General features: G+C 31.0%; 1 protein-coding gene across 1 annotated transcript in view; it reads right to left on the bottom strand.

Moving 5' to 3' along the window:
* LOC139500829 (regulating synaptic membrane exocytosis protein 2-like) overlaps positions 1-13,135 on the bottom strand; it is a 42,235-nt gene that overhangs the window by 18,494 nt on the left and 10,606 nt on the right. Inside the window, exons 5-11 of the mRNA XM_071289707.1 lie at positions 7,986-9,009; positions 5,108-5,176; positions 4,218-4,334; positions 3,492-3,612; positions 3,114-3,172; positions 1,945-2,084; positions 987-1,168 (exon numbers count right to left, since the gene is read on the bottom strand). Of these exons, the coding sequence (XP_071145808.1) occupies positions 987-1,168; positions 1,945-2,084; positions 3,114-3,172; positions 3,492-3,612; positions 4,218-4,334; positions 5,108-5,176; positions 7,986-9,009 (1,712 nt within the window). The remainder of the gene's footprint in view (positions 1-986; positions 1,169-1,944; positions 2,085-3,113; positions 3,173-3,491; positions 3,613-4,217; positions 4,335-5,107; positions 5,177-7,985; positions 9,010-13,135) is intronic.

Genomic DNA, 13,135 nt, shown 5'->3' on the forward strand with positions numbered 1-13,135 from the left:
TTTAACTTCATCAAAAACTACCTTGATCAAAAACTTTTAATATGAAGCGGGACGAACAGACGGAAGGACGCACAGAATAGAAAACTTAATGCCCATCTACTATCGTAGGTGGGGCATAAAAATATACACATTAAGATTTTGCATTTTTTAGGGAAAAAAATCAACATTTAGCTCAAAAGCAACTCGTGTCGATAACTTTAATCCATCACTAACACAAAGACATTCTGCGATTGCAACGTTTCAACATTTAATAATAAATTTAAGCTCTTTACGAAGAGAAACATCAATAAATTTCCTAACAAAATCGTTTAGTAGCTGCATGTTTTCTCAGGGAGTGTTAGCAAAAACGTGACAATCAATCCATAGGTCTCCGAGGCTTTTTATCAATACCAAAGATTTTCATTGGATAAGATTATAAAGCTTATTATATCCATGGAGTTTACATTAAACGATGAATCAAAACGTGAAAAAAGACATATTAAGAATTCAACCAATATAGAACTGAAGCAACGGTAACGAACTATAATGTATATTATTTGTCATTTTGCATACGTTATCGGAGTATATGTATATTTATGTTTTTTTTTTAAAACAATGTCTAGCACATATCGTCTCCAACGACAGCACATCTATGTTTGGAAGTGACATTAGATCTATTTACATCTATTATTATTTCCTCTATGTCATCAGAAGATACAAGAAGAACTCCCTTTAAAGAAAGGCGAAGGATACCAAAGTGATAATCGAAATTATAAGACAAAACTAACAAAAATACAAACAACAGTATACAAAACACAACAAAGAAACTAAAGACTGAGCTTCACGAACACCACCAAAAGCTGGGGCTGATCTCGGTGTTATAGAAGGGTAAGGATATCCTGCTGCTCTAAACTCAGCACAGCAATCATGTTTCTTTACACAGACAGGCGAAACAGAATAAATATGTATTTCACACGAGTAAAATATAAGGTTTACATAGTGTTTACCTCCTGTCTGGCAAGATATGTACCATTGCAATTGGATTCATGTCCGCCACAGACAATCGATCAGGAGGTTTAAGAGTTTCTGCGCTAACGAGATTGACAGACAAACATTCGTCCTCTTCATTATAACCTAAACTGAACAGAAGCTTGCCAGTAACTGGTCGGTCTTCTTTCTTAATCTCTAGCTAGAAAAAAATTATATATTTTATACAAGTATATAACTGTGCATTTGCATTCAGATATCGCAGATCAAATTTATTCGTTCATAGTGTATTAATTTACGTTTTTGATTGAGTTAAGCCTGCCAATTGATATTTTATCGAGTGTTTTTCTATGTTGTGATGTTATGCTATTGTTTCAGAAAAAGGGAGAAGGTTTGGATCCATTAAAACGTTTAATCCCACTGCAAATGTTTGCACCTGTTCTAAGTCAGGATCTGATGAACAGTAGTTTGTTTATGTAATTTATACGTGTTTCTCGTTTCTCGTTTTTTTTATATATATTAGACCGTTGGTTTTCCCGTTTGAATGGTTTTACACTAGTAATTTTGGGGCCCTTTATAGCTTGTTGTTCGGTGTGAGCCAAGGCTCCGTGTTGAAGGCCGTACATTGACCTATAATGGTTTACTTTTTTAAAATTGTTATTTGGATGGAGAGTTGTCTCATTGGCACTCACACCACATCTTCCTATATCTATAATCTCATCAATACCAGGCTTAAAATTTGTATGATGTTAAATAGTTATCTGCATATACCGTACAGCAATTTACATATATCATTGTATATAACAAGCAAAACCTTGACCATAATATTGATTTCAAATTACTATTTTAAGTTCATACCATTAAATGAACGGATGAGAGCTTGTCTAACTAATGTTATTTTTTCAAAATCCAATCAAGTGATTAATCATATCTGACAAATTACAAAACATGTCTTTACTATAAATGTTCTTGACATACCGGTGTTTTAGGCAGCATCCGCCTTTTAGGCTTTTGTAATGGAAGTGTCTTTGGTGGTTCAAGGACGGGCGAATTGGACTTTGCCATTTGAGATGATACGACCACAGGTATATCTACTAATGGATTGTTTCCGTTGCTTTCTGTTGAAAATATATATATTATTCTTTGAATTAAATACCTTTTATTCTACATAAAGCATTTTATTTTTGTATCTTATTTCTATAAAACGTTTTCAGTGTCCGTCGTTTTTATCAGATATTTACAGTTGTGGTATATTCATATTTGAAAAAATATGATTCGCAATGTTTAACTATTTGAATAAAAAGAAAATGTACATGAATATGCAATATCTTTTGCATAAACAAACTAGGAATCTGCACTTTATCAAATCTTTCTACCTCGTCTGTTTTTTGTTATTGTTTTGTTTTTAGATTTGAAACCGATGTGTGTGGAATTGTTAATTTTCTTGCATAAGTAGCTTTAATTGAATTGTATGTAGACCCTGTCAATATATACACACAAGCATTAACTTACTTACTTGCAAATGTAATATCTATTCGACTATATAGAGATCGTTTAAAACCAAAAACTGATGAAATCATAAAATATTGTCACCTTCTACAAGGACCTATTAGCTGTTTCGTGTAATTTCAAAAACATTATTTTAATTACTTACAAATGCTTCCAGAGCTTACAAAATATTTTTAGTGTACTCATGAATAAAGACGAAAATGAGCCAAGCTTCAATGTAATTTGGAAAAGAACCGTCAATATCTACAAGCTGTTCTTGGATATAATGTATACAAACGATTCTAGAGGGAATAATCAAATGTCATTGTTTTGACTTGTTACCGCTTCTGCTAACAGTCTACAATTCTACTTGTGGATCTTTGAGTACAAGTGTAGGTGTAAATTAAACTTGTAAGGAAATTATTCGTTATAAAGCAAATCCTCTTTTAAAAAAAAGATACGAACTGAAAAAATAATATATGCCTTCCATTCCTATGTTATTTTAACTCAATTGTTTCAATTTTAATTGATTGATTGATTGGTGGTTGTTTAACGTGCATTCACATTTTGAGTGTTGTCTTATGATTCCCGTTGGGTTGTTGAATAAAGAGATCTTTCATTTAGGCATGTATTGTAATCAATTAAATCAGTTTATATACCTATAGCCCAAATTGGTTTTGCCACTGTTCTATTTCTTCTATAAAAATCGTCTTCTTTTCTGTAAAATAGAGAAAAAAAATATAACAGATTAAACATACATTTTGCAGAAGATCAAATAAATTTGCGTAAAGAAAAAGGATTAAGAAGGTTTATCCAATATTGGTTTGATATTATATTCAAGGTTATAAGTATCTGATGATGTATTACTGTGTGTTAATAGTAACGACTTCTAGTTTTCAATACCTGAAGTGACAATACAAAATCAATATCTCAACCATTATAATGTACTTAGTCATGTCTTGTTCTACTTTGTCATAGATTTTGTATATTAATATTAAAGAACCCAACCAGAATACATATAGAAAATAGCTAATTACCTTTCAGGAAAATGTACTACAAGCAACTGAACAAAGTCTGTACTTTGACTCATGATATCCCGAGATTCTTCAAAAGATACATCTATGAGAGATTTACCATTCCAGAATAATATTTGGTCACCTAAAAATGGAAAAAATTAAAGTTTTGTCATTAATAATAACCAAATGTTTGCAAGCACTTTCCAAATATTTCACAATAGTAAAACTATGCACATTTGTTATTGTGTTATAGTGTCTGTGTTGATAAGGTATTTATTTATTTTTTAATCATAAAAATTCAATTTAAAATAAAGTGTAATATATTTTTATAACTTATTCATTTGTTGTCCATACTTTATTCTTCAGTTTTCAGTTATTTCCTCTAACATATCTTATTTTAAATATCATTTTAGCGGTATATAAACATTGCCATATAAGTGGGAAGTTTGGCTAGCCATTTTTCGTCAACATTTCCTGTATTAAGTCAAATATATGGCAGTTGATAACAAATAGTCCGTTTCTGTGTATGTTGGCGTTTGTTTTTGAAGCAGTTAAGTGTTTCTTCTGTTCCGTTGATTTCTCTTAGAGTTGATGCATTTCCATCGTTTTTGGTTTGAAAACCGGATTTGTGTTCGCTTAATCGATTTATGACTATTGAAGAAAGGTATACTACTGATGCCTTCATTGAATGTACTAACTTGAAATTTACCTTCAACAATGTCATATGTAGTAACTATTGATAAATACCTTCAACAATGTCGTATGAATCAGCTGGGCCTTTTTTCTCTACATATGTAACATAAGCACCAAGTCCACCATCAGGACCACGTTTCCCACCTATCACACGCATGCCCAGTCCGTGATCTTATTAAAAACAATCGCATGAAGTTTAGATTTTTTAGTTTTAATATTACACTTAAGGATAATAATGATTTAAAATATACTTTGTCATACATGTATGTTCAATAACCACGGTCGTAATAAGTTGAAAAAGTATTAAATTTCGTGATTTGTGCTCTGATATAAATAGTAAACGCTTATTTTTATGATATTCAAGAAACTTATTAAAAAAGAATAAGGAAATTTGTATGATTACCAATGAGAAAATGTCTATCAAAGACAAATTAAAACGAATAGGATGTACACGACCTAATGTCAATGGACGGATTCAAAATTGATTAAAATTTGCATCGAATAGGTAGGTACTAAATATCAGGGGGGAAAGGGGGGGGGGGGGGGGTTAACGGAAAAAAAGAATAAACCAATGGCTGTAGTTAAGCTGATGTTAAAAGATGCTTCGCGTGTTCATGTCAAATTCATTATAAACACTTATAACCACTTATTTTTTTTAATTCAAAGATATCAATTCAAATTTTGTAACCATTTAGTGTATTCATTAAGTTCTGCTCTCGGTAAAATAAACTGCTGAAATCCTAAATGTGTCGTTTGGTAAATATTATTTCTGCATTTTTCATAGTGATCTATTCAAAGAGTTTGTTGCTAGCATTTTATTCAATTGATTGCGTCTTCTTTTTAATAAGCTTGTAGTATTGCGTTGGGTTGTTGATTTTATTTTATCGCTTGTATGAATTCGGTACGGTTTTATAAAGTTCACAATTAACTAAATATAAACTTACGTCGTGGACTGTAAGGCACACTATCTCTGTACAGTAATACCTCTCTTGGCTTCAAATTATTGAAATAATCTGGAAAAAATGCATGGACGATTTATACACCTATTAACAAAGTTTTATAATGTCTAATTTTTAGATCTGTCATTTATATGTTTGTACACTTTTTAGTTTTAACAAAATGAACAAAGTGTTTATCTACTTATTCAAAATAGCAATATTATTAACTTATACTTTTGATTAGGGACTTTCATTTTGAATCGGAGTTTTTGTTATTTTACTTCTTGTAGCTTGTAGCACAATTGAACTATCATACGTTGAATGACTGTTCTTAAAATTACACAAACAGAAATACCTCTGAAGACTTTATCTCTTAAACACTTATCTACCATTATTGCAGAAAAGAAATAACTGTAAAGATCTATGTAAATGGTTCAAAAAAACAAAAATAGGTTCGTCATATATTAAAGTATTCTGTTAGCTTCATGATATTATAAAATTTGTTAGAAAATACTATTCTTTTAATGTACCATCTATTAAATTGTAATAATACTAGTAGAAATAACGAAAAAGAGCTAAAGTTAAGATATATATATATATATACAACTCGTCTAAACATCAACCCTGTAAATTTGCTTTCGCAAATTTTTGGTTCCTCCCTCGTCGGGATTCGAACCCATGCTACTGTGATATAGTGACACCAAATCGCCTGCACTGCAGCCGTCCCGCTATATATATATACAATCTTATAATCATAATTCAATTTTTTTTTAGTAAAACAATCTATATACAGCATATCCATTTTTCAGCATCATAAGAACTGAAATAACAGAAGCCATTTATTTCAGGTGACAACAATTCAAAAAAAGATGTAATTGGGTTTTTTTTGTTATTGCTTCAATTTTTCTAACTTGTTTTGAAATATTTATGGAAATTACTGTGGTCATAATTAAATAGACAAATTTAGCCGAAAAGGCTCTAATACATGAACTAATTTAGTCTCTTTTCATTGAAATTTTACATCGTTGTCCTAGTCCTACAAGTTAAGAAATACACAATTTATTCCCCCGAGTATGAACAGCAGTCTTTCATAGACTAAGCTGATAAAAGGTATCGATATAACAGGACTATTTACCAGAAATCCTCCATCATGTACAGTGAATTTAAAAAAGATTGTCACTAAGGTGTTGTCCATTCGTTTTATGTGTTTGAGCTTTCGGTTTTTCCATTTGATTAGGGATCCTACGATTTGAATTTTCCTCAGAATTCAGTATTTTTGTGATTTATTTTTTAGAAATAAAAATTAACTCTATATTTCATCTCTGCTTTTTTAAATGATATGTTCAAATCTAACTTGACATTTTCTGTTTAAAATTTCCATGTAAGATTCTAGTTAAAACCAATCTCCGAACATCGATGTTTAAATCTGGTAATATAAATAGAATATAATAACTCGGAGATGTTCATCAATATATAAATTAATTTGAATGTGGAAATGAAAAAACAAATATATCTACAATTAAAGCTGTAATAAAAACGAATAATACTTTCTATAAAAATAAGATGTGGTATGATTGCTAATTAGACGACTCTCCAAACGAGACATATAACAGAATTATATAAAAAGTTCTTAGTATAACAACAGAAGAGGAAACATAAAAAATACATTTAAAAAATAATGATCATTATTATAATGGATTATGTAGACAGCCAAAAACATAACTGTGAGAGAAGGGGGACGAAAGATACCAGAGGAATAGACAAACTCGTAGATTGAAATAAACTGACAACGCCATGGCTTAAAATAAAAAAAGTCAAACAGACAAATAATAGTACAGAAGACACAAGATAGAAAAACTAAAGACTAAGCAATAGTAAAAACACCAAAAACTAGGCGTGATCTCAGGTGCTCCGGAAGGGTAGGCATATCCTGCTTCACATGTGGCACCCGTCGTGTTCTTTAAGTTATTACAAATCCGGTAAATAGTCTAATTCGGTATGTAACATTCGTCAAAAGGAAGTGGTATTATAGTTACGGCATAATGATATAAGGGCATACACTAAGGATACTGGCACACTAATGATCCATCCACACTGCACGAGTAACAGACCCTGCAGTAATAACAAGAATAAGTAGATGTGGTATGAATGTCAATGACAGTATCCACCACAAGAGTGAAGAATACTAACTCGGAATCTACTATGGAATAAAAATGACTCCAATCGGCATGGTTTGACACTATTGTAATGAACGAATTTCTATAGGAATAGTTTATTAAAATAGGCTTGAGATCATCTTTAAAAAAAACAATAAAACGTTCGGGGCTCAACAATAATTGTCAAAGAATACATCGTCATGGGATATTAAACAGCAACACCTACTAGACCATGCTTTTATACTTTTTTTACGATAACTCATGAGTAATGATTAGTAAAGAGGTAAATATGAAGGAAACTTTGTCTCAATCTGATTTCGCAAGATTTTCAACATATTTCATGCAAAAAGATGTTGATGAATGAGTAATGACTAAGCGTGGTACTAGACTAGATTATATAAAATCCAATACAAGAAGCAAAACTAAAATAGTAATATTAGATCAGAGGATTTGTTTCTGTTTGCCATTTATTCACATTATTATGTTCTTTGAATATGATTGCAAAGTGAATAAAAAGGAAATATAAATGTATTACCATATGGTGACAACATTCATATGATACTTATCGAAGAAGCTATGATTCAATATGATTGTGCAAACTAGCTATACCCTCTTCATATTTTGTATAAAATATGATATTTTACGTGGTTTACTAACATATTCATAGGAAGATCATTTTGAAATAAGAAATAGCATTGTATTATCCTTATCTACACATGTGATCGTACCTCTATAATACTGACTCGCATCTGATTGTGTCGACCGCCTAGATCGTATAGATTCATCTGAGCAACGTCTACTATTACTCTCTGCTGCATCCACCTGAAGTTGATGTTTTTGTTCGGAGTTGTTATCATATTCAAGATAATCTGCAGATGAAGCTCTCGATCTTTGGCGGGGTGTTTCACTTTTGTATTGTCTATTGTTTAATGGAGATGGTGCTGGTGACAATGATTGACGACGTGTTTCACTTTTATATTTTCTGCTGTTTGATGGTGATGGTGCCGGTGATAATGACTGACGACGTATACGGTTTGTTAACATGTTTTCTGATAAAATACTGGAAGAACTACTAAAGCATACTGCATCTTGCCGATGTATTTGTGACGAACTGGTGGTACTTTTTGAAATTTGACCCTCCGATAACGAGTCATATGGATGGAAGAAAACACAAACTCCTCCATTTTTTGACGAATGGACGGATTCGTTTGATGAACGTCTACATTTCTCATCAATATCGTTAATACTCAGTGTTAGATTTTTAGAATTTGCACTAGCTTTGCCCTTATAATTATGCAAGCACTTGTCCTTCACACGATTCAAATTTGCGTTGTTTTTGTCGGAACTTGAATATTGTTTTCTTTTCTCCGAACCTTTTCGTCGTCTGCTGTTTTTTATTTCACGTGGTACATTTAAATGGTTGTTAGAAATGTAGTCCATCTCTTCGTCAGTTTGATTTTCTGAATTTGAATCTGAATTATCCTGCCATTGCATCTTATGACGTTTCTTTTTTACATCAGATCTACTTGTATGACGCCTTGAGCTTCTTCTAGGGCGCCGTTCATAATGTTCACCGTTATCACTTTCAAACTCGCTCACTTCGATTGTTGTACTTGCAAACATACTACGCCTTCTTGGTATTTGCTGACTGACGTTTTTGTGGTTTGTTCTGTTACATAAAACCTCTGTATCAGTAGCTGTTTCTGACGCAGATTCTGAGACTGATGAACACGTCTGTTTTCTAGAGAACTCCTTAAATATATGAATGAGATAAAAAATACTTAAGTGTTAATTTAAAGATTTGACGACATGTGGGCATTCGTAACGAAAATACATTGGAGATATCGTCATTTGACGATGTGTTTGATCCATTTTATAAATATCATAAATATCACCTATGTCACAGAAATACAAATAAGATATATCATGGTCGTAAGACAACAGTTAATATAAGTATAAATAAAGAGGCTACCATTGCATACTATAATTGATTGGCTTCTACTACACAACAGTTGATAATCAAAGCACTGGCCTTTAATAAGCATTTTCTGAATATCGGTAATCGTTTGATAAATGCTTGAAAGTTGGCAAGCAAAATATAAAACATGACATTTTTTCTTGATTAATACGATGAAAACAAATGTTTTTAAAGATCTATAAAAAAAGGAGGATGTAATATGATTGCCATTGAGACAACTGTCCGCAAGAGACCAAAAAAATACGGAAATTAACAACTATAGGTTACCGTACGGCCTTCAAAAATGAGCAAATACCATACCGTATATTCAGCTATAAAAGGCCCCGAAATAACAATGTAAAACAATTCAAACGAGAAAACTAACGGTTGAACGAAAAACAAATATTGAACACATAAACAAACGACAACCACTGAATTACAGGCTCCTGATTAATACTCTATTAAATATTTTCCACAGATATTAAATTTCTAAAATATAGGGGTAATTGATTGGAGCTTTAGATGAAAAAAAATCGTTAACTGTAAAAGTGCAATAGAATTGATTAATTTGTGCTAAAAATCGCACTCTTAGGTGATGATGATGATGTTCACAATACTACTTTATGTAAGTTCTATTGTTGGTCTCAAGTACCTTGTCCCTTGTTTTTCTATATATGTTTTTAACTTAGAAAACAAATGCTAGGTAAAAACAAACTGAAATCAATTCTTTGACAAAACAAATTAAGATACCCAAATCCTCTGATACTGTATTGCAAAATTAGGCGTTAAAGTATCATAAAAAAAAATACCACACCTACATGTATCTTACTTTTACGAGGGCTGAGTGGTACTAAATAAGGATGTGTTAATAAATATTTTCAATAATTATGAACAATTATAGAGACGGCATAATAACACATCCTTATTTGGTATGTCAGTATATATATTTATACTATTTTGTTAGTAATACTCCCCTCAACGAGACACACACTAGTAATGTTATCGACAAAGTTGTTTTTAAACCAAGACAAGATACTGGGCTTTTGATTTGATTCGTTAATTGCACATCATGTGCATAACATTCATCGTTGACGCTCGAATCCAAATAGTATTACACCACCAAAAAAATATGTATAGATGAGAGATAATATTTAAAAAAGATATATACAGAAGTATAACTTGTAAATTTGAAGGACATTTTCCAAGTGTGATACTATTGTATATAAATACATTAACCTGTATTGTATATGTGTGTATATAATGATTATGAAATGTATATCTGATAAATGATCAATGCAAACAAACAAAAAACAAAAAAACAAACATATATAAAAGATCATAAAACATTCAAAAAATATATTGATTCATTTTCAAAATACATATTTCTAAACAGTTCAATGTACTACAGTATACAGCATGTCTAACTAAAATGCTTTATATTTATCATCTGTTGTTACTGAATAGCACTGGCGTATAAACATGATAAATGAAAATTCTACTGCACTTTGATAAGGGCAGGTAAAATATGCTGTTCTAGAAGCTCGTCATCCTTAAGATGAATTGAAATATTTAGACCCTTCCTTTTCCCCATACTCAATTCAAAAATGATTAATCTTCAAATAACAAATGCTTTACAACTAAAACATGCAATCAACATTTTTAAACCAGTAACCTATTAGCAATATTTATAGAGGATCCTATCATTTTTGAGACGACCCCTTATATTTTATTTGCCGAAGTCGTTTTCAAATACAGATAATGACAGTTATTCAAAATGTATATTTATTTAGTAGTTGATAGTAGGTTTTATATGAAAGGTGTCAATAGCAAATGCATAATATTTAAGACCATGCAAAAGACAAGTATTATAAACACTACATGACTTTAATAATAGTCCTTAATACAATAGATCCATGATATAAGACAAGTCTACTTCAACTCGTGTCTGCTATTATCTCTGTATTTGTACTACCAGAGGTATTTCACTCTATGATATTGCGGCAAGTCTACTTTAAATCGTGGAGTGTTTTACCTGCTTGAATTTAGTTTTGCATGTATAGATTCGTGGTTAGCTGATTTGTCTTACCATATTTGCACACTTGATTTCACTTGTTCTGAATTGCACGTCATTCTTTTTATTTGTACACGATAACTGTTGTTTCTTCTGAAAATAATGTAAAATCAGCTTGAAAGGTTTGAGTAACTCGATAAAATTGTATGTTCAATTGTGTTGGATTCATTTTTGTACAGTCTCAAACTGCAGATTCTGGTAATTCAATATATGATATTGACAAAATCAAACACTAGACTATTTCAACTACCATAACGAATGGAAAACAACTGTCATATTCCCTATAATGTTAGTGGCATTTTTTGGATAAAAATGTTGGGTTAAGCCTGTTTTTAAAACGAGGCTAAACAGTGTTTATAGTTCTGTTACACCTTTGTATTTTCGATAAAAAGAAAACTGCTATGGTTCACAGTTTTTATTTGAATAGGATGAATATTAATAATATGCATTTGTTTATTATCTGTTTATTTTTTTCTCTCTCAAATCTTTGAGTTTCTTACGGTAGATGTACTTCAACTTTGGATAGAACATGTAAATAAAAAAAAAACCAAGTTTTCAAAAATATTGCTACCTGATGAAGTAAAATGAAATAACTTGATTTCTTATGTAAATGCTAAAACTATTTATTACTATGATTTTAACACTAAGTCTATGTTATAAACATATTTTTACTTGCCAAAGTCTCAGTGCAGTAGATTTCTATTTATATGTCAACGAGGAGATTTGATAAGTGCTATTATTTGGTTACTGAAATTTCAAAAATAGTAAAGTTACTCACATCTATCGAAATAAGGTTAATTGTATTGATTAAAGAAAATGTTTATATAATCTTGACACTGGAGTGCAATAAGTCACTTTTTGTGTCACTGTGGATTCATAAAATGTTTATATTGACATATTTGACATCACATAGCCTTTCAAACGTAGTGTTTGCACAAAATAAATATGAGCAACAGCCTTACACAAACAGATAATTTACACACCCTGACATCTGTGTAAAAAAAAATCGTGTAGCTGGTACAGCTGATATTGACAAGATCTCACAATGTGTCTATCTAGACAGTATAGACAGGTTTGCATAAATAAAAAAACTCTAAAGCCTTAATGAAAATATATACGGAAAAAAATGAAAATAAATACTAATGTCTGACAGATTAATGTCATTTGAACGAAAGGACAAAAAATCCTATCATTTACACGTATTATACATTATATGGTGCTAAATAATCATAATAGTACCAAAAAAAAAAAGTTTAACTAAACTGCCAACTAAGGAATATAACTACTCCACTAGTTCGATGTACGTGCATTTGATATAATAAAGACCGAAATGTCACCTAACATACTTATTTTAAACTAAAACATTAAAACTATATTTCTTAGAAGTTACGAAAAACTTTTTTTTAAATTTCCAAGGACTACATTTGAGGTCACTACCTCTAGTTCAAAGACACATTTGAAACATAATCTAATGCATAAATGAGTAGACCAATACATGACTTATCTTTAGAATGAACTGTTTAAAAACAAAACATTTTTCACACTTTTTGTAGAAAATTATTGGTACTACGATGTCTCCACTTTGTTTATAAAACTGAGTTCAAACCGGGTCATCTTTCTGTAACTGTATCAAGTTTGAAACAATAATTCTCCTTCCGAATACTCAGAAGTAATCTCTAAGATATAGCTGGTATTGTTACTTTCTTAAGATGACAACTGGTCACATAAATTTTCTAGGAAAATGGAGAACGTAGATACAAAGTTTTGGGTCATGAACAATCTTTATTTCTGAAGACTACAAGACTGAATACCTGTTGGTGACCCTCTGCTGTTGTTTTTTATTTTGACAC

Source organism: Mytilus edulis, chromosome 1 (genome assembly GCF_963676685.1).
Source record: "Mytilus edulis chromosome 1, xbMytEdul2.2, whole genome shotgun sequence".
Taxonomy (NCBI): Eukaryota; Metazoa; Mollusca; class Bivalvia; order Mytilida; family Mytilidae; genus Mytilus; species Mytilus edulis.